The 21919-nt window shown below is 43.9% G+C and overlaps 2 protein-coding genes across 2 annotated transcripts in view; both read left to right on the top strand.

The window, feature by feature from the left end:
- LOC115256060 (uncharacterized) overlaps nucleotides 1–8667 on the top strand; it is a 35340-nt gene extending 26673 nt beyond the window's left edge. Inside the window, exons 3-4 of the mRNA XM_029854306.2 lie at nucleotides 28–200; nucleotides 8532–8667. Of these exons, the coding sequence (XP_029710166.1) occupies nucleotides 28–200; nucleotides 8532–8651 (293 nt within the window). The 3' untranslated portion in view covers nucleotides 8652–8667. The remainder of the gene's footprint in view (nucleotides 1–27; nucleotides 201–8531) is intronic.
- LOC134285124 (uncharacterized) overlaps nucleotides 1–21919 on the top strand; it is a 225755-nt gene that overhangs the window by 154889 nt on the left and 48947 nt on the right. The gene's annotated exons all lie outside the window — the stretch shown is intronic.

The following is a 21919-nucleotide window of genomic DNA, read 5'->3' as shown; positions in this document are numbered from 1 at the left end:
CATCGTTCCTTTCCCCCCACCTAACAGGACGTCACCGGCGCCACCGGCAGCAGATGATACCGATGATGATATTCGGCGTGACGGTGTTCGGCATGTTTGTGATTCCGATGGGATTTCAGTTCCTGGCAGCACTCAGCGGGAAAGCATTCCTGATGGCAAAGCTCGCCCTGCTGCTGGCATCAATCAACGGACTGAAAAGGGTAAGCCTTGCGTAAGTATACCTACTACACGGATATGCTGGTCTCTGGGTGTCTGTCTGAGTAGGTACTGGCGAAATCTGCGATACACTTATTGCATTCCTACATTGCGGATGGTGATGCGAATAATTCAAAAGAAACGGCTTTTTGCGTCATAGCACACACATGCTGCTTATGGTGGAGCTTTGCAATAAGTACGCATGTAGATTGCTGACAAAATGGGACTTTACGTTGATTTACTTTTACTAGGCAAATAAATCCGACTATTGAAGCTCCTTGTTTTCAACTGCAGGCACGTTTTTCCACAGTGTTTTATTATATTAACGACTTTTTGACATTGTCTCAATAAACTCGTCATGGAGCTTACCCTTACACTAATCGTCTCTCAGGCACCTCAGAAGATATTACTTTAGAGAGGGACTAGTACAGTTCGCATCCCCATGGTTTGATGCATAGTCTTCCAGCTACGGACATTAAGACTCGCTCTTTCAGGAGCACACCATGATAATGCACTGGCGTATTGTCAGCTTCGTAAGTGGTCTCACCACTCCTTATGCCCTCGGAAGGTGGGGCAGGGTCTACACCACGTCTGCTCCATGCTGCACAGCAAGTATCAAAACTGATACCGTGTGCACCGCTATTTGACCTTACACTTCAAAGGAACTAGCCGACATGGAATCTCCATCTGCCCCTGACTTGTCCGGGGACACTTTTTAATGCTACGGCCTGTGAAGCGGACCTGGTGTGGTGGTTAGAACACAAGACTATCACGCCGAGGACCTGGGATCGAATCCCACTCCCGACAAAACTCACAAAATGTGAGTTCTTCCTTCGGAAGGCAAATCAAGCGTGGGTCCCGAGATGAACTAGCCTAGGGTTAAACATCTCGTTAATACAGACAAAAAATAATGCTACGGCCTCTGATCTAACCTTGATGGCTGATACTGCAAAGGCAACACCGCTGGCTGCTCCGACTTTCGGTTGTTCAAAACCACCACTTCAGTTTTGTGATGAGCCAATTCCAGTTTCCTGGAGCTCGTCCATTCATCCACAATTGCGATCGAGTGGGTAGTAGTCAACTCCACTTCTTCGATCGATTCACCGTAGATTTCCAGCGTAATCTGACGTTTGTCTCATGAGTCCGGTCGAAGCAAATAGCGACCAAAGCGTAGGCGATAAAAATATCGAGAAAATCGTAGGCGATCTTTTTTGAAAAGCTGCGAATCCGACAAAAAAGCTCCACTGAAAGTGAGGTTCAAACAAATCGGTACAAACGGACCATAGCGGACGCCATCACTCCATGACTCCGTACATAGAACAGCCAAATTTTAAATCCAACAAGAAAACGAGCATATAATCCTTGAGAAAGGTTAAATACATAACCGAAACCGTCGGGTTACAATGCAATAGCCGTTTTTGCTGCCGTTAAAAGACTGCCAAGGCCGAAAATACCCCCTCTGTCGGTTTCCAGCGTAATATCGTCAGCATGACATTCCATAACATCGTACCTAGGATGGAACCTTGCGGGAATCCTGAGGTTATATGAAAGCGCTTCCGACCCACCCCTGTGTCGTAAACTAGAACTCGATTCTGGAAGTATCATCCGAGAACCTTGTACAGATACCCCGGTGTCCCCAGACGCAGGAGCGCAACGGCAATAGCCGGCCAACTGGCGCTATAGAACGCGTTCGTTACATCCAGAGTCACTACTGCACAGTAGCCAATCCCCCTTCTCTTACGCTCGAGTGCTATCGCGGCGGTTTTGTAACCGACAGGATAGCGTCTGCGGTCGACCTCCCCTTCCGGAAGTCGTACTGGCTACTCGAGAGACCATCTACACCCTCGGTGGACCTCAAGCATATTGACGGGTTTCCGGGGAGTTTCCCCGCCTTTGGCAATAGAACCAGGCTCAGCCTCTTCAAAACTTCTAAGAAAACTCCCTGTTGGCGCAGCACATGAACGGCGTCACCCAGGCGCGCTAAGCAGCATCAGCGGCGCAGCGGTGTGCATTCAATTTGTGTTGTTTTGTCTCCGTTTTATTCTGCTGCTAGCAGCAAGCAGCCCAACGGCATTATCATCGCCGTTCTGGGCTGCGTGTTGCTAGCCTTTAGCGCATTGCGCTTTGTATGCATTGTCCGTACTATCGCTGCCGCTTATAAAAGCGGCAGCTCATCCCGTATGTAACTTTAGTTGTAAGCAATAGAACCACCACAGAGCAGGAGCACTGCCTCTCTGTGGTGCGCCAATAAAACGTGATTAGTAAAAGTAGTCCGTTCTTCTTCGAGTCCCCCGGGAGAAAAATAACACAACGTAGGAGCCTAAATTACCGCTGGACGAAACACTCCCTCATCCAGGCATTTCTGCATAGCAGACCTGAACATCGCGGGAGCCTCTGCAATAGCTACTTTTAAGGCCAAGTTCGGAACTCCGTCTGGACGTGGGGCTTTACCTACGCTAAGGGACTTTGCTATCCCCGCAAGATCCATCGGCGACTCTGATCGCTAGCCCCAGTCCCTGGCCATCTTACGAAAGAAGGCCAAGGACTTGGATTATGATGCGGAAAAAGCCACTCGATGATGCCCTCAAACATCTCTGGAAGTTGCTTTGTAGGAGCCATTACACCACTTTGCTTGGCCATCACGATCCTGTAGGCATCACCCCACGGATTCACATTGGCACTCTGACAGAGACTCTCGAAGCAGGCCTTTTCGCTTGCCCTTATCTCAGTCTTCAGCGCGGCTTTTGCAGCGGCGAACTCCACCGCCGTTCCTTTCGCTCTTCCTCAGATCGTGCTCGCTGCGTCCACTATCTAGCCCGTAGGCAGGCGCGGTGCAGGTCCCCAATCGCGAGCCCACCAGTAAGTCGGTGGTCTCCAATTTGTAGGGTGGACTCGCCTAGGTATGGTCGCATCGCACGTATGCGAGAGCATCGCTACCTGCTCGTCGCCACCTATACCAAGTAGGTGTTGCTCACGGCGGAGCGCCTCCTTAAATACCCCTTTGTCGAAGTATGCGGTCTTCCACCTGCGAAGGCTCGGCCTTGACCTAGTCGCTTCTTTCTCTACCCGCTGCCATCTGTTATTGTAGTCGATACTGTAGCGAACCGCCTGGTGATCGCTGTGAGTGTAGCCATCGTCTACTCTCCAGTTCGAACTACTTGTACGGCCAGGGCTATAAAAAGTAACGTCGATAATCGACTCCGCTACGTTCCGACTAAAGGTACTCTTGTGCTCTTGGTTCCGACATTAACCAGATCGACATCTAGCATGGCCACTGCTTCTAGCAGGATCTGACTCCGCTTGGCTGTGTAACCGCTTCCCTTTTCCATGGCCCAGGCACTGAAGTCACCTGCTATTACAATTGGCCTTCGCCCTGTTATCACGGTCGTCATAGAGTCCAGTATCTGCGTGAACTGATCGATCGACCACCGCGGACGTGCATAACAGCTACAGAAGAAGTCCACGTTTACTTTGGCGACCACGAAGCTTCCATATAGGTAGTAGACACCAACTCCTGGACGCGGTATTTACTCGTCGTCCATATCGACGCTATGATGGCGATGTCCGTCCCGCAAACTGTCTGACAAAGCAGTTGCTGAGCCGCGTCACAATGGTTCAGTTTCAGCTGTGTTACCTGCACTGTGATTTGTTCACTGCGGCTTTCTTGAAGGCCGGACACCTTGGACCACCTGTTGGATGCCTGATGTTCACGGATTTCCCGGTACAGTTCAGACAGATGGGTGGACTCGTACAGCCTTGTGCCTTATGGCCTTCTGCGCCCCACCTCCTACACAGTTTACTCCTGTCAGGGCCTTTGCAGTCCCACGACTTGTGTCTTGGTTGCGGACACCTGTGTGGTGATCTACCACCATCATCCTCAAAATGTTACCTACTTAAATAATCATTTTGAGGGTAAAAGGTTTCTCATCGATAGATCATCACAACTGAAGCAAACCTCCGGTGGCTCATGAAAGGTCAATTGGCGTACTGACCAGCCCACCTTAAGCTTCCCTACTTCAACGAACTTATTTACGTCCGCCACAGGAAGAATCGGAGTGCGAAGAAATGGAACTGCTGTGCCGTTCCAAAGAAACACGGAAATTCTATCAGAAGCTCATGCCACGAGCCGAAATATGCAGGGATAAAGACGGAGGCCTTTTGATGGACGGACGTGATGTGATTGAAAGGTGGAAGCAGCACTACGATCATCACCTGAATGGCATGGAGAACGTAGGCACGGGAGCCCACGGCAACGGACGGAACGACGACGCCAGTGCAGCGGAGGACGGAAATGAACCAAATCTCACGCTGAAGGAAGTTAAGGATGTAATACACCAGTTCAAAACCAACAAAGCAGCTGGTGGATGGTATCGCAGCAGAACTCATCAAGATGGGCCCAGAAAAGTTGGCCACCTGTCTCCATCGGCTGATTGTCAGGATCTGGGAAACCGAACAGCTACCGGAGGAGTGGAAGGCAGGGGTAATCTGCCCCATTCACAAGAAAGGCGACCATTTGGAATGTGAGAACTTCGAGGCGACCACTATTTTGAATGCTGCCTACAAAGTGCTATCCTAGATCATCTTCCGTCGTCTGTCACCTAAAACGAATGAGTTCGTGGGAAGTTATCAAACCGGCTTCATCGACGGCCGGTCGACAACGGACCAGATCTTCACCGTACGGCAAATCCTCCAGAAATGCCGTGAATACCAGGTCCCAACACATCACCTGTTCATCGACTTCAAGGCGGCATACGACAGTACCGACCGCGCAGAGCTATGGAGAATAATGGACGAAACGGCTTCCCTGGGAAGCTGACTAGACTGAATAAAGCAACGATGGACGGTGTGCAAAACTGCGTAAGGGTTTCAGGTGAACTATCCAGTTCATTTGAATCTCACCGGGGACTGCGACAAGGTGATGGACTCTTCAACATCGCTCTCGAAGGTGTGATGCGACGAGCCGGGCTAAACAGCCGGGGAATGATTTTCACAAAATCCGGACAATTTGTGTGCTTTGCGGAAGACATGGACATTATTGCCAGAACATTTGGAACGGTGACAGAGCTGTACACCCGCCTGAAACGCGAAGTAGCAAAGGTTGGACTGGTGGTGAATGCCTCAAAAACAAAGTACATGCTGGTAGGCGGAACCGAACACGACCGGATCCGTCTGGGTAGTAATGTAACAATAGACGGGGATACTTTCGAGGTGATGGAGGAATTCGTCTACTTCGGATCCTTACTGACGGATGACAACAACGTGAGCCGTGAAATTCGGAGGCGCATCATCAGCGGAAGTCGGGCCTACTACGGGCTCCAGAAGATACTGCGGTTGAAAAGATTCACCCACGCACCAAATGCACCATGTACAAAACGCTAATAAGACCGGTGATCATCTACGGACACGAGACATGGGCCATGCTCGAGGAGGACCTGCAAGCACTCGGAGTTTTCGAGCGACGCGTGCTAAGGACGATGTTCGGCGGTGTGCAGGAGGACGGTGTGTGGCGGAGAAGGATGAACCACGAGATCGCTGCACTTTACGGCGAACCCAGTATCCAGAAGGTGGCCAAAGCCGGAAGGATACGGTGGGCAGGGCACGTTGCAAGAATGCCGGACAATAACCCTGCAATGCTGGTTTTTGCTGCTGATCCGGTTGGCACAAGAAGGCGTGGAGCGCAGAGAGCACGATGGGCGGGCCAGGTGGAGCGTGACCTGGCGAGCATTGGGCGCGACCGAGGATGGAGAGCGGCAGCCGCAAACCGAGTATTGTGGTGTACTGTTGTTGATTATGTCTTGTCTTACATGTGATGTTGAACAAATAAATATATGTTTGTACAGGTAGCTGTGCCAAGGCCATCTGTGTCCCTAACGGCCCCTTCCGTAGCTGAACAACTGCGGTGGCCACCGCACTGTTGCCGCAGTTCCGTCACGATCTCTTCCGCTTCAGTGATTTCGTCTAGGTTCTTCAGTCGCCTGTACTGTAAGATCCCTCACATCTACGACCCCTTCTGCCCCCTCTTCGGCCAGACTCTTGTAGGTGGCGCCCTTTCACGCTAGGATAATTTCACTCATACGAGTACTTCTAATACTGCGCACGTCGGCTCCCAGATCTAGGAGCTTGGCGTCGCTTCGCATTGTCTTCAAAACGTCCGAGTACTTAGACTGATCTTGATGACGAGCGCGTCGCCCTTTTCGCGCTTGGCACCTGCTCTCTTACGTTTTCTAGGTCTGGTGTCTCTTCGTTCTTGCATCACTTGCGGTTACTTCCTTTTCTTCTTCCGCTCTACTTTAGGTCAAGGGCGTCCTGACTAGCTGTATCTTGTAGTTGTTGAGGACCAATCAGTGGTCGCCACCCTCCGTTACCTTCGATCCGGGACGCCTCACTGGGGTCCGACTTGCCGGCTTTACTACCGACCTCCGGATTAACAGCCGCCTAGTTTTGTGGGCGCCACCTGGTAGCTCCTCACTTGATGGTGTACTCACACGCTTCTGCTTGTCATAGAAATCGCGTCTGGTTTGCGTAGGCCTCAAGCTTTGGTATACTTCGACCCTTTCAGCTTCACGAGATGCAAAGTCGATGATCGTGTACATGTTTTGCAGTAAGTTCCATAGTAGAAAGTCCTTCGCGATTTAAGTGGACGGCCCTTGCCAACCATGCTTCACCTATTACCAGGTTGACTGCGACAGGGCCCTGTATAGAAGCGGCAAGGGACACATCACTGTGGGGCTACTCTGATCAGCTGGTCCGTGGTAGTGCTCTAAGTCGGCAGTTGCACGAAAAAGATTTTTTACCCTAAGGGCCGATTTCTTCACCCTGGCTTAGGCGTTAAGCCAGGTTTAACTATATGGGTAAGCCTGGCTTACGAGTTAAGCCGAGGTGAAGAAATCGGCCCTAAGTCAATAGAAACATTTTTGTCTACAGAAAGCTGATGTTGTCTTATCTATTGTTGGTTTTAAATGGCTATCGTTTACGACTGAAACTTTCAACGAGCGAGATAATTTCGGTAAGAGCAGTCTGAGTGGTAAGCAAACACCATTGTTGCTCCTACGTCCGACGTTTTGGTTCTTTATTGAACCTTCTAATTGAGGAATTTCTGGGAAAATTTTCAGTGAAATTTTCGGAGGAAATCCAAAAAAAAATCCGGGGGATTTCCTTGAAAATTTTCCAGAAGAATTCCTGAAGAAATTACCGAAGGAATTCCCGGAAACATTCCCGGAGTAGTTCCTGGATTAATTCCCGGTCAAATTCTTGTTGAAATCCTTGAAGGAGTCTCTCGAAAAATTCCCAGAAGAATTCCATTAGAAATTCCCAGACATTCCCGGAAGGAAAACGGACCAAAAGAAGCAATATTGTGGGGTGTCCAAATTTATATATCTGCAGGTGGTCAAATATGGTGTAAAAGTAATGCCTCTTGGTGTAATCATACTCGACCACCTACTATCCTGTCAAATATGCTGAAAACGTAATACTTTTTGTTCATTAGGATGTTCATACAAGTATTTTATTTTGATACTACACTGAGCCTTTCGAATAATATTAGAACCAAGGACATCATACTTTCTCTTAACTTTCGGAACAATTTATTGGGCGTTTTCAGATTTTGGAGATAACATTGTTTGAACGTTTTGATTGCTGGTGTCACCTAGCGTCACCATTGCCAGATAGATCTCAACCTGCCGAACAATTTTGCAGAAAACGCCATGCGTTTATACGTGTTTAAATGTTTAACACAAGGTGTCACCTGGCGAATAAATCACGAATCAAAGACTCAACTATCAGACAGTTTTTAGCTTGCTGAAGAACTAGGTTGAAGACGGCATCATTCTATCTTATGAGGATTCTGAGATATAGAAGTTTGAACATTTTTTACCCTAGATAGTTCTGAGCTTGCTGAAGAACTTTTCCGAAGACAGCGTCATTTTATCTTATCAGGTTTCTGAGATATGGGGTTTGAACATTTTTGATTCTGGCGCCACCTAGCGGCCGAATCGCGAACCAAACTCGCCATTGCCAGTTACTTCTTAACCTTCCGAACAAATTCACCGAGGACACTATACTGCTATCTCATTGGGATCTTGAGGTATACGTTGTGCAAAGTATGTGGACAATTTTTGTACCCCAAGACAATCCGGAATAGCTCCGGATCATGTGGACCAGGTACCCATGTCCCCGGAATCCTAAACTAGAAGAGTTTTTCGGGAAGTTGTGAAATCAAAATCCATCGAAAAACAAAAAAGTTATGACCATTTTGTGCTTTTCCGAAGGTGAAAAATGTACGTTGGCTAGGTGAAGGTTAACTAAGCCGTTCCTTTCTTAATTTCTTTTCTTCTCAGGTAGCAGGCGTTCACTACGGATTCCACTCGGTAGAACCTCACCACCTCCATCACTCGCAGTCGGTCTTGTACGACCGTGACTACGCATACGGACCTCGCGTTTTACCTCCCACAGAATAGCAGCTAAGCTCGAGCCGCAGAGTAAGACGTAACTTGTTTGGCTTATCCAGCTCTTCATCGCACCAAGAAAAAGAACCACAAATGACCACGATTGTGGTGCAGCAACCGACAACCACGATGACACCGGCTCCACAGTTCTATCACTTGTGGAATGCGGCTGGTCAAGGACCAGTCTTGCAACCGCCACCGCCGCCCCCACCATACCATCCGTACTCATACCCTCCGCAATTTCCCGGCCCCATCGCTCCCGTACCACCAATTCTGCCACTGTGGACACCCATGTCTCACTATCTGGCATTCATGTCCACCACGATGTCATCGAGCTTCCACATGTACATGAACTTCATCCGGAGTGTTTACGCCAGCTGTCGGTACTTTATGTCCGAGCTGTTTTGGTCCAACGTTCGCACGTTGATGCCGTACTTTACTCCACCCTGGATGGCGGAATGGTTCAACGGAGGAGGTGGTGGTCAGCACCATCCGCCTCCGCTGCCATTCCACTACACACAAGGTCTGCATCCACAGCTTCCTCCTCCTGTTCCTCCGCCGCCTCCTGTGGAGCACATCCATTCACAGTTTTCGGATTATCTCGGAGAAACTACCAGAGACTGATTGTGGGAATGGATATTTGGAAGACTAATGCGCATGGTGTTAACAATAAAAGTCTCTGTTCAAAATTCTTGGGTACTCTAGCACTGGACAATCTAGTGGAAACTTCGGCAGTCAAAACTTGGGTGCATAGGCAGGCCCGGATTTAAGGGGGGGCAAAGGGGGCAAGTGCCCCGGGCCCCCCGATTAGAGGGGCCCCCCAAAAATCTATAAGCACTATATATTTTGCTCAACGAATCCATAAAAATGCACAGCAAAGACGATCATATTTATTGTATGTCCTAGAGTTGTTATAATTGGGTTCTTTAAGGGTATCCAGATTGTTTATAATCTGAAATCGAAATCCAAAACTTCATAATTTTGAGAGTATTGGAACTATTTGCTCATGGACTCAAAGTTTTGGTGGGATTTTTTTTTTTTTTTTTGATTTAAGCTGCAATTCTAAAGTCATAAGACTGTTTTGTCAATTTATGTTTTGAAAAAAAAATGATCTTTTGATTAAACTGAAAAACAGTATTTTAATTGCTTAACAATTCAATTATTTTATTTATGTCAAAATTACTGCACAAAAGCGTCTCTAAACAGAGTACGTTAAAAGATCTTAAACAATACTTGTAATCTATTGATTTCAGAATATGATCGTATAATTCTGAAAACAACTACTTAATATCCATCTGCACAAGTTCATTGAGGACAGATGTTATTATGGGAAATAGAAGATAATGATTCCTGTTAAATTCGGGTTAGTTTTGAAAATTTAGTTTGAAGAAACATCTCGGAACAGTGGGTAGTGGGTTTACACATCTGTTTCACTGTTATTTTTTTTTAGAATTTATTGTCAACGCTCCTTGACGTACTAACTTTGTTCAATCAGAATCTTAAAATACTCGTAGAATATTGCAATCCTAATGAAAACTTCTCCACATTCCTAGGTATTAAATTGAACGCTAGGTTCTAGAATTTGCATAAGTCTTATGAATGCGGATGAATGTTTAAAATATGTATATGTAATACCTATCTGCATAAGATGTCATTTACGCTGTCAATTTGAATGTAGTATCTTGATGATTTAGCAAAAATATTGAAATAAATGTTCGTTTTTTTTCTTAATTTGAATAATATGTCGTCATTTTTTGAGAACTGCATTGTTGAAAGTACACTTTTATAGGACATCGGTATTAAGTAATATTCGGCCTGAATATTTCCTACAATAATACAATATCATTGAAAATAATGCAAAATAAATGATAAAATAATAATTTGAATGAACAAAATAGTTGTGTGACTTAGTGTTTTTCCTGAATTGCAAAAAAAAAACATTAAAAATATAAAAAATATGAACAACATTGAAAACAAAAAGTTTGAAAATCTTCAAAATCCTGCTTTTGGGGGCCCACTTTATAGGCTTTGCCCCGGGCCCCCCGAAGCCCAAATCCGGCACTGTGCATAGGATTTGGGTGTATCGGTGAAGTATCAGCTAGAAGAACGCAGAAATTTCACTACAGCAAACTTCAATCCTTCAATCTGTTATTGCTTGTTATTGCAAGCGAACACCAGCTTCTGTGCAATTTCGAAAGCTACGTCGAATCTGCGGCCGTCAATTTTCTTGCAGCAGTGATTCAATCACAAATATTGGTAGGAATCGATAGGCTTCCCTGGTAGTTCATATTAAAAGTTGTTTTTCGGTACTACCTAGTTAGGCACAACGAGAAAACTTGTTCATTAAATATTTAAACAGCGGATTATTACTGATAGAGTAGTTATTTCTTTGAATGAAAGGTATCGTTGAATTAAGGCTTTTTAGCATTTAGAGATTTTGAGAAACTGGATTGAACTTAAAAAAAGTACACAAAGAATTTATACCTATAGTTTTTATAGACGGTGGTTGGAATGTTTGTAGACAATTTCTACGTACACTTGCAGTACAATTTAGCAATCTAGCTCTCTGTTCATGGTTGTAGCATTTAGTTGTAGAGTAGTGTTCTGTGGAACATCTAAAATAGTACAAATTGGGAATAGGATATTGAATTACTTACTGTAAAACGTTTTTATTCATTTTATGTATTGGAAATTCTCAGCGAAAACATCTACATTTATTTAAATAATAGCCCTAAGAATTGAATTAATAGAACAACGAAATGAAAGCATTCCGAACAAAATGTTGGCTGTGATTCAGAATATGAAATGAAAGAATTCCTGTCGGTTACGAACTATTTGGTTGGTGACAAGCCCGTGCATTACCGATGTTTCATACACTAGGCGCCCTTCCGCCTCTTGCCAAAATTGGGAAAAACCCCTCCCTTGAAGCCACTTATGTGCACGGGCTTGATTGGTGAGTATCACCCAGGGTTCTGAAATCCCAAGTACCGTCGTGCGGGGCTACTTTTGAAATGCGGTGCTACTTTGGACATTTTTGAATATGATTTTTTTGAATTCAAAGTATGGTTCAAATCTGTTTGATATCTTTGGGACTATTATGAAGCAATAGTTTTCCCTTCATTTGGTTGGAATTATTTTTCTAACAGACCGTTTATTGCTTGTCAGGACGCGAAAAAACATCGAATAAACCAATAAAATATACATAACGTATCAGAACATTTGGTCTGTAAGCATTGTTTCTACAGTTCATAAATTTCAAAGGGTTGCTCAATTCATTCAAAATGTATCAACGTAGCATAATCGAATATTTGTTTTTTTTTTTTTATCTAGTTCATTTATTTGGGGCTCAATCGCGTATAACGCTTTACGGAGCCGAGGATCTTTCTGTGTACTTAATAGTATACATTATACAGAATAATAACTTTTTAATGATATCTGTTAGTAATGGGTGGAAGCCAGGGTACTCGTGGCAGCTCGAGGTTAGAAGGTCACATTTTGAGGGATGGACAGGGTAAGGATTGGGCCAAAGGTTTCACTGCTGCTCATCCGGGGGTGAATCGCATCTTGCTAGCGAATTCGGTGCCTTGTGGTGTTGGTACCAACTTGTTGTGGGACTTGGTCTTCCGGATGGCCAGGAGTAGCTTGGTAACACAAAAAGGGCAAAACAGAGAAAAAAAAAAAAACTGGAGAAGAAAACACAAGCGAATTAAACTTTTATACCAGCAGAGCGAAGAAAGTCGAAAATACATCCCATATATGTGACATCGCGGGTCCCCAACACATCTCTCACAAGAACAAAGGGTTGTCTACCTCGGGCCTCAAGGGTATCCAATAGTAGCGCTCTGGAGGCGTCATTATCCGGGCATTGCCAAACTACGTGGTCGATGTCATCATAACCGGAACCGCACTTAGTACAAACACTGCTCAACGCGAGGTTAATCCTGTGTAAATGCGCGTCTAGCGAGTAATGGTTGGACATAAGTCTTGACATCACGCGAATGAAATTGCGACTTACATCCAGACCATACCACCACACTCGCAAAGAAACATTAGGAATAATGCAATGTAACCACCGTCCCAGCTGGCCATCTCGCCAATCATTTTGCCAACCTTGAAGAGAACAAAATGGAAAAATTCATCATGTGAAATTCTTCTATCATAGATCTCACCTTCCTGTGCGCCCACCTTTGCGAGAGAGTCCGCCTTCTCATTGCCATAAATTGAGCAATGTGAGGGGACCCATACAAAGGTATTCTTGTATGATCTTTCGACCAGTGCACCCATCTGCTCCCTTATTTTTGTAAGAAAGTAAGATGAATGTTTTACAGGTTTCATCGACCGGAGTGCCTCAATCGAACTAAGGCTATCCGAGAAGATGAAGAAATGGTCTACGGGCATGTTTGAAATCATCCCCAAAGCGAAATTGATTGCTGCCAGCTCAGCAACATAAACCGAACAAGGTTCCTGAAGTTTGCGGAAGGCGGTGAAATTTTCATTGAAGACACCGAAACCAGTGGATCCATTTATGCGAGACCCATCAGTGAAGAATCTCTTACAGGAATTGACATTTTGGTACTTTTCGTTAAAAATGCGAGGAATAGATATACATCGAAGTTGATCTGGCATTCCATGAATAGCTTGTTTCATGGACAGATTGTATTTAACAGAGGTACTGTCAATAGTGAAGTGTACACGGGGAGGATTATAACTTGCGGTAGGCTTATATCAGATGACATGTAGAACAGATAGATTCTCATGAATTTTGATTGAGTGTTCAGACTGAGCATTTCTTCGAAGTTTTCAATGACAAGTGTGTTGCTCACTCCACACTTGATGAGTAACCTTAGCGAGAGCTCCCAGAATCGGTTCTGGAGAGGTTTCACCCCTGCCAGGACCTCTAGGCTCGCATTATGCGTTGAGTGCATACAGTCGAGAGCAATACGCAAACAACGGTATTGAATTCGTTCCAACTTTATTAGGTAGCAGTTTGCTGCTGAGTGGAAGCAGAAAGAGCCATACTCGAGAACAGAGAGAATAGTCGTTTTCTAAAGTTTTATGAGGTCTTCCGGGTGAGCACCCCACCATGTTCCGGTGATTGTGCGTAGATAATTGATCCTTTGTTGACATTTTTGCACCAAATACTTGATTTGGGTACCCAAGTGCCTTTTGAATCAAACCAGACCCCAAGGTATTTCGAAGTCAAAGACTGGTAGATTTCTATTCCCAAAAGATTGAGTTTCAGTTGGGCTGGGTTCCGCTTTCTAGAAAACACAACCAATTGAGTTTTTTGCGGAGCAAACTCGATCCCTAAATCTCTTGCCCAGATTGACAGATTATTTAGAGAATTTTGCAATGGTCTTTGCAACATTTCTGCATGTGTGCCTTTTAGAGAAACCACAGCATCATCTGCAAGTTGTCTTAGCGTGCATTGTCCTTCCAAGCAACTATCAATTTCTTTCACGTAAAAATTATAAAGCAAGGGACTTAAACATGAGCCTTGGGGTAGGCCCATGTAACTAATTCTGGAAGTTGTCAGTTGTCCGAGATTGAAACTCATATGTTTTTCTGACAACAAATTATACAAGAAATTATTTAAAATTCCTGGAAGTCCACTTTTGTGCAGTTTTTCTGACAATATTCCTATGGAAACTGAATCAAAGGCGCCCCTAATATCCAAGAAAACTGAAGCCAGTTGCTCCTTTTCCGCAAAGGCCAGTTGAATATCTGTTGAAAGCAACGCTAGACAATCGTTTGTTCCTTTGCCCTTGCGAAACCCGAACTGTGTATTTGAAAGCAAGTTATTCGATTCGACCCAATGATCGAGTCGTGATAGGATCATTTTTTCCAACAATTTCCTTAAACATGATAACATAGCAATTGGGCGGTATGAATTATGATCAGACGCTGGTTTACCAGGCTTTTGAATAGCTATTACTTTGACCTGTCTCCATTCATGCGGAACGATGTTGTTCTCCATGAAAGAGTTGAACAGGTCCAGTAATCGTCTTTTCGCGATATCTGGGAGATTCTTTAGAAGATTGAACTTGATCATATCGCGTCCCGGAGCGGAATTGTTTGATGAAAGAAGAGCCATAGAAAGTTCCAGCATACTGAAGGGTCTGTCCAGAGAACCGTCTCTTGGGGATGTTTCCCAAGAAATCGGTTGTGCTGGGACTGAGTCTGGGCAGACCTTTTTCGCGAAGCTGAATATCCAACGGTTGGAGTATTCGTCACTCTCATTAGAAGAAGAGCGGTTTCGCATGTTGCGAGCCACTCTCCAAAGCGTTGTCATTGAAGTTTCTCTTGAGAGACCCTCAATGAAGTGTCGCCAATAACTACGCTTCTTCGCTTTCAGCAGGTTTCTCAGCTGTCTTTCGAGCTTTGCGTACTCTTGATAAAGATCTGAGGTACCGTGCCTGCGAAAAGTTTTGAAAGCATCAGATTTTTTAAGATACAAATGGGTGCAATCATCATCCCAGCCTAGTGTGGCTGGTTTTCTTTTGAAGGTTGCACTTGGAACACGTCGTTTTTGTGATTCTAATGCACTCTTATATATCAGTTCAGACAGGAATCGATACTCATCCAAAGGTGAGAGGGGATTGAATGATTCGATGCCAAAAGATACCGCTTCTGCATACTTTTGCCAATCGATATTCCTTGTGAGGTCAAAAGGAACCTGAATTGGATGATTTGACCTTTCACTATTATGCTTTATGGTGGTTATAATGGGTAAGTGATCACTACCATGAGGATCCTCGATTACCTTCCACAAGCAATCGAATGATAGTGAACTTGACCCCAGTGATAGGTCGAGACGACTTTCTTTGCCGTCAGATGCAATACGTGTCACTTCACCTGTATTTAAAATGTTCAAATTGAAATCGTCGCACAAATCATAGAAAATGGCCGCTCTATTATCGTCATATGGTTCGCCCCACCCTGTACCATGTGCGTTCATATCACCCAGAATTAAAACTGGATGTGATAGTGCAGATACCGCATTCCAAAGATGACGGCGGTTAATTGAAATTCTTGGAGGAATGTAAACGGAAGCTACGCAAAGTTCTTTACCCTTTACGTTTATTTGGCAAGCGACGATTTCTACGCCAGGATGAGTCGCGATTGGAATTCTATAAAATGAGTAAGTCTTTTTGATCCCCAAAAGAACTCCCCCATAATGGTCATCTCTATCCTGGCGTATAATGTAAAAATCGTGGAAGTTGAGTTCATCTTCAGAAGAAAGCCATGTTTCACAAAGGGCAAATATATCACAATCAGAGTTGTGAATCAAAAACTTAAACAGGTCTAATTTAGGTTTTAGACTATGACAGTTCCACTGTAGCACAGTGATCATATCTTGTACCTCACTTGATGAATTATCCATCGAAAGACATGATCGCAGCAAGGAGGGGCCATGATTGTGTCAGATTCCGAAGATATTCTTCTACTGTAGGTATAAACATATCAATAATGCCTCTAAATGTTTCTGGAAGGCTGAGGGCATCATATAAGCGATCCACGAGAACCCTAAAAGTAAACAGTCCTCGCTTGGGTCTAGGAGGCTTGTTTGAACTGCGAGGAACTTTGGTAGCTTTTTACTTGCTACCTTGTCGATTATTTCTCTTTGACGTGTATTTACCAGGCGGAGACGGGGGTGACAGGTTCTTGCTACAACATGGATCTGAAGCTGAAGGAACCTGATTCTTCGGAGTTTTTAAGTTTACCCCGTCTCCTTTAACATTAGGCAAACTTTTGAGGGAAGACTTTAAAAAGACCTTTCGGCGCAATCCTGGGGAAGATGATGACTTCCTTTTTCCAGGTGCGTGTACCTCCGAAAGAGATCTACCCTCATCAGTTTCGCCATCGTCCTGATCATCGGAAGACAACTCCTGATAGGGATTTTCAACTGGGGCAGCTGATTCAGACACGGAATCTGGTGTTTTAAAAGATTTCACCATCTCCGCATATGTCTGTTTTGGAGCGCTTTATGATAGAGCGACTCTCATTTCGAATGCGTCTTTTGTAAGCCGGGCAAACTTGCAAGTCGTGTGGATCTCCGCCACAGTAGCTACATTTTTCCGCTTCCTGTGTGCAAGAGTCCTCCAAATGAGCTTGGTTGCATTTGCCACAACGGGGCTTGTTGTCGCAAAAGCTATCACTGTGACCAAACTGCTTGCATTTGGTACAATTAAAAACCTTCGGCCTAAAAAGATGCACTGGGTAAAAACCACCATCAATTACAACAAATTCCGGGAGGACGAAACCTGGAAAAGTCACTCGAAAAAACGCTGAAGGCGAGTACACCTTTTTATTTCCTTCCATGGAAACCTTAGATAAGCGTTTACAGTCTAGGATAGCCACATCAGGAATTGACCTATTTTTGAATCGACCAAAGCCGGTCTTGATGTCCTCACATGTCAGCATTTCGTCGAGAATCTTCCCCTCCACCTCCACTTCTCGTGCTGGCACATAGACCGCGTATTCAACAGTAAACGCTTCGTGTTGAGCAATTTCATTTGCTGCTTTGTAGCTAGGTGCGGTAACACGCAGCTTGGGTGCTTTCACTTGGTGAATAACGGTCCCAGGATACTTACGCGTCAGCTCTCGAGAAATCGAAAGCATATTCAATGGTTTGCATTTGCGCCGGAAATAGACAACCCAAGGTCCAGGCGAAGATGGCTAATAAAACCACGTACGAGCAATGATATCATTGGGAGGCGTTTCGCCTCCAATCGAATCGTCCATGTGGAAACAAATTTATGGAAAATAACTCAAAAGTGCAAAAGAGGAAGAGAAAAACCTTAAAGTATTTACAGTGCACTTTCTTCCTTAGGACGACAACTGTTTGGTTTGTAAACCAAACAATGTTAATAATATATAGAAAAAAAATAAAGCAAAAAAAAAAAAGAAAACTTACACTAATAATATACGAATTCAATTCTTATGTTTATTTTAGCGCACCCTGTAGGATGCAAAAAAAACGGTACTGAAAAAAAAAAGAAAAAATACTGCCCATGATCGCATATCAGTCCCATCTTTGCTGGGTTTCCTATTCATATGGGACAATTATGCGATCATAGGCAGAATAGCTAATAAAAAAAAAAGGTTCTGTTATTTACAGTTTGTACACTCTTACCCGTATACAGTAGTTTGGGAACCACTGTTATGGATGTCAAAAAAAAGCACATGGTCGAATGTGGACTGGGATACAATAGACAAAAGCGATCAAAACAAATTGGGCGGACAAAAGAGTGTATCGAAAGAGTGATACTTATCTGACCGAAGCAGGTAGATATTTATCACAGGCAGGTCGATGGTAAAGCTGTCCGTCAGTTGACACCCTTTCCTCGTATTCATCGGACGCGTTTACTTTTTCTCGATTACCTCGCATCGAAAAATGGCTAGTATCAGAAAGAATACTTTAGTGGTGGACTTCAGCGTTTTGCCATCGCGACCCGATGTTGAAAAAGTGCATCAATTCCTCGAAAGAGACATTGAGTTGCAACTTTCGGATGTTAAAAGTTTACAGCTACATAACACCCGTAAATGTGTATTCATTGAAATGGTGAACAATGATACCGCTCTACGGTATCAAAATAAGCACAATATAAAGCGTGTCTTTGTGCATAACAAAAAGGAGTTCAAGATTCCGGTATATGTTGACAGCGAGGCAGTAAGTGTGCGCGTACATGACTTGCCTCCTTCCGTGCATCACACTACTGTTGCTAATTTCATGGTGCAGTTTGGAGAGGTTGCATCGATTCAAAGTGAGAGATGGAAACACTATTTTCCCGGCGTTCCTAACGGCATTCGCGTGCTGCAAATGCGAATAAAAAAACCAATCCCATCCTACGTAACAATAAACGGCGAAGTCTGCTTCGTCGAGCACCAAAACCAAATTAGGACGTGCAAATGGTGTGCCAGAGTGGTCCATCCTAAACAAAAATGCTTGGAGGTAGCTGCAACTGCTAACAAAAATACATCGATTGGTACAGCTTCATCGATCGAAACCCCGTTCTCCGATGCTGACTTCCCGCCGATAAACAGTATACAATCCACCAACAACACGCAAGCCACAAAACAAAGACAAACAAAGGCAGACGACGACGACGACGACGACGAAGCATTAGTGCAATTCGGGCCGGTGGTGGCCTTACTTACAGATCAACAGATCATCACGATAGACGATAACGACAACGACGACGATTGTGACGGGAATAGTTCTTCATCACCATACGAAACGAACGACTCAACCAACAAGCGGAGGATGTCAATGAAGCGTACAAAGGAGAAGAAAAAACAGTGCTATAATTCTGGATTGCAGAATAATTGTAATCCTAATTGGTCAACTTATATCAATTAGATAAGAAGTTATGCGGCCCCGTTAAGCCCTCTGGCGTTTGGGCCTATTAAATAAACGAATTAAATAAAAAAAGCTGTCCGTCGCGTCTGCCTTCGCACCCGTCACCGCCGTCCTCTTCGATGACGGAGGGGCTGATGATGGCGATAAAGATGACTTTCTTGGATGCGATGCTTCTTCTTTGATGTACGATGATGCAAGCACCTCGCTTCCCGGGTTGCGCTGGATACCACCTTGCGACACTACACTTCGCACAAGCAGGAAAAAGTACGATATAAAAAACCTTCCGCACTTGCGGGGGAAAAAACTCCACTTATACGAGGTCTATCGCGTGGTGAGATACGGAGCACACGTCCGACTCGTCCAAATGCACAACTGGGAATGATCGAATATTTGTATCATTATACATTATAAATGACCGTTTCACCTAAATAAACAATTGATGGTCCTTTTTTTCAGGCTATTTATATAGCAATATCACGCTGCTCATAATACCAAAGATAGCACAGAACAATCTTAAAACGCATATATTTATTGAAATCATTTCTGATATAGTATACTACAGTATTGGTACTGAGTAGTTTCCTAAATAACACTGGAATTTGAAATGCAGTTTTGTTATAGATAAAAATGCCCAAAGTAGCCTCCACAGACAAACAGACGTAACACTCTGATAATTCCCATCGTACACGAATTTAACGGTCAATTTAAAAATTTGATAGTTGGCCAACTGACCACCCGTAGCGCTTGCATCGTTTTTGTTCGAGTTTGACGTTTGTCCACTACCGCCACCTAGTTGATAGTCGGCCAAACTCAGTCCTTTTAGCATTGGGCGAATATGTTTCCGTGACTATAACTTGAATCGGAAAATGCTCGAAGTGTTACGTCTGTTTGTCTGTGTAGCCTCCATCCGGTTCTATATGAGATGTGTCCGATTGGTGTATGAACAACTTTTTTGTTTATTGATGGATTTAGTTCAAATTTTGCATACATCCTACATAAATACTCACGATTATTATGTGTTAAAATTGTGGAAATCCATTCAGTATTCTGGGAGTTAATAAAGTAGAAAAACCACGAAAAAGTGTAAAAAGAAGCCCCGCACGACGGTAACAAAATTAATTTTATAATGCATTTGAAGTATTCTTCAACACCTGTTATTTAAAACCAAACATAAACCAAATTGCTCTGCATAATGACATCAACTCAATCATTAACCCTCCATAAGAGTAAAGAGGCCCATCCTAAGATGCTCTTGGAGAGTTGATTTCAAGATTCTCTTAAAACTTGTTGTACTTCTGAAGATGTCTTCTAGGCGAGTTGCTCTCTACTTTTAGAGCTCTTCAAGCGCATGATAAAACGATAATAAATTTGTCAGTTTTTGTTGTTGATGCAGCTTTCATGTTGATAGCGAGGTTGAAAGATGGGTTAATTTAATTTGGGAAAAACAATGCAAATGATACATTATTATAATCGGGATTATTTTATGACATGAATTGGGAATATTTCCGTAGTGTAACAAGGTATTTAACTGCCAAGCAAAATAATCCGTATATATGTTGCAAGATACTTCCAAAAATTGCAACGCGCTCCAATGTTAATGCAATATGTAATAAAATATTTAAAATTGTTATTCCAGGTCATGAAAGTATTGTTCATGAGTTTTCTCAACATGGCTTCCACTGAGGCATCCAGGGAGACGTCATTAATTATCGCTGTTTTTAATCAGCGGCACCATAAGATCGTTTTAAATTCCTTTCAACTCAAGCAAGAGTTGAAAGCGTAATTCAAAAGCACTAAGATTTATAACGTTCTCAATGCAGCCTGCTTGATCTTTATCAAGAACGTCTCAAATTTATTTCAACTTAAGCAAGGATGAGAAGTGTTACTCAAGAGTACTCAGATTTATAACGTTCTTGATACAGGCTTATGCAAACTCCGCCAAGAATCTCATAAATCTTGTCTGTTAAATTGTAAACAAACAAATTATCGTACGTCGGTGAATTATCTAATGCCTCTTCTGACAAATCAGCAGCCCGAAACCATTGCCAACCAGGTACACCTTTCCCGAGAACTGGCCCTGATGCGGTGCAGTGTTATATTCTTGATTGCCTGTAATAATGGATCAATAAGAATAATAATTGGATGCAGGAGTTTTTTTATTCTTCATATGCCAAACTGTTCTTACTCGAGAACAGTTCTGGAGCAACATTTGAAAAGGGCCCAAGAGGTCTTGTGTCTTTTTTCTAAAACGCTCCGTAGGGCATAACAGCAGCCCGCCCACGCAAACGAACACCGTTATTCGAAAGATCCATGTTTGATCTATCTGATAACGGACTTTTTTTTTATCTGTATTAATGGGATTTATAGCCTTAGGCTAGTTCATCTCGGGATCCACACTTTACTTCCCTTCCGAAGGAAGAACTCACATTTTGCGAGTTTGTCGGGAGTGGGATTCGATCCCAGGTCCTCGGCGTGATAGTCAAATGTTTTAACCATCACACCAGGTCCGCTCCACCGCTCCAGCCCATAACGGACTTAGTTTTTGAGAATAAACTGAGGGGAGCTCAGGAGCGTCGTGTGAAGTCATTGTTTACCAATGCTTGTATGGACTTTTAAAATGTTGCTCCAGAGTTGCTCTTGCAATGGTTATTTGAAGATAGCTACGAGAGCCTATTAAAACTGACATCAAGTTGAACAGTTCTTGTTGTGTTTACGGTTTTACGCATTGAATCTCAAGTATTCTAGGAGATATTTTTAAAACCAAATACACAGCGCAACATTTTTTTGTCACAAGAGCAAACTTATGTGTCTCCGAAGGTTTTTGGGCCGCTGAATCCGAATCCGGGCTCGGATTTGCTCCAACACGTCACATTTTTGAGCTATACCTCAATTTATAGGGCAAAATATGCGATTTTGG

This window comes from Aedes albopictus, chromosome 1 (assembly GCF_035046485.1).
Source record: "Aedes albopictus strain Foshan chromosome 1, AalbF5, whole genome shotgun sequence".
Classification (NCBI taxonomy): Eukaryota; Metazoa; Arthropoda; class Insecta; order Diptera; family Culicidae; genus Aedes; species Aedes albopictus.
This window is presented reverse-complemented; position numbering and strand designations above follow the sequence as displayed.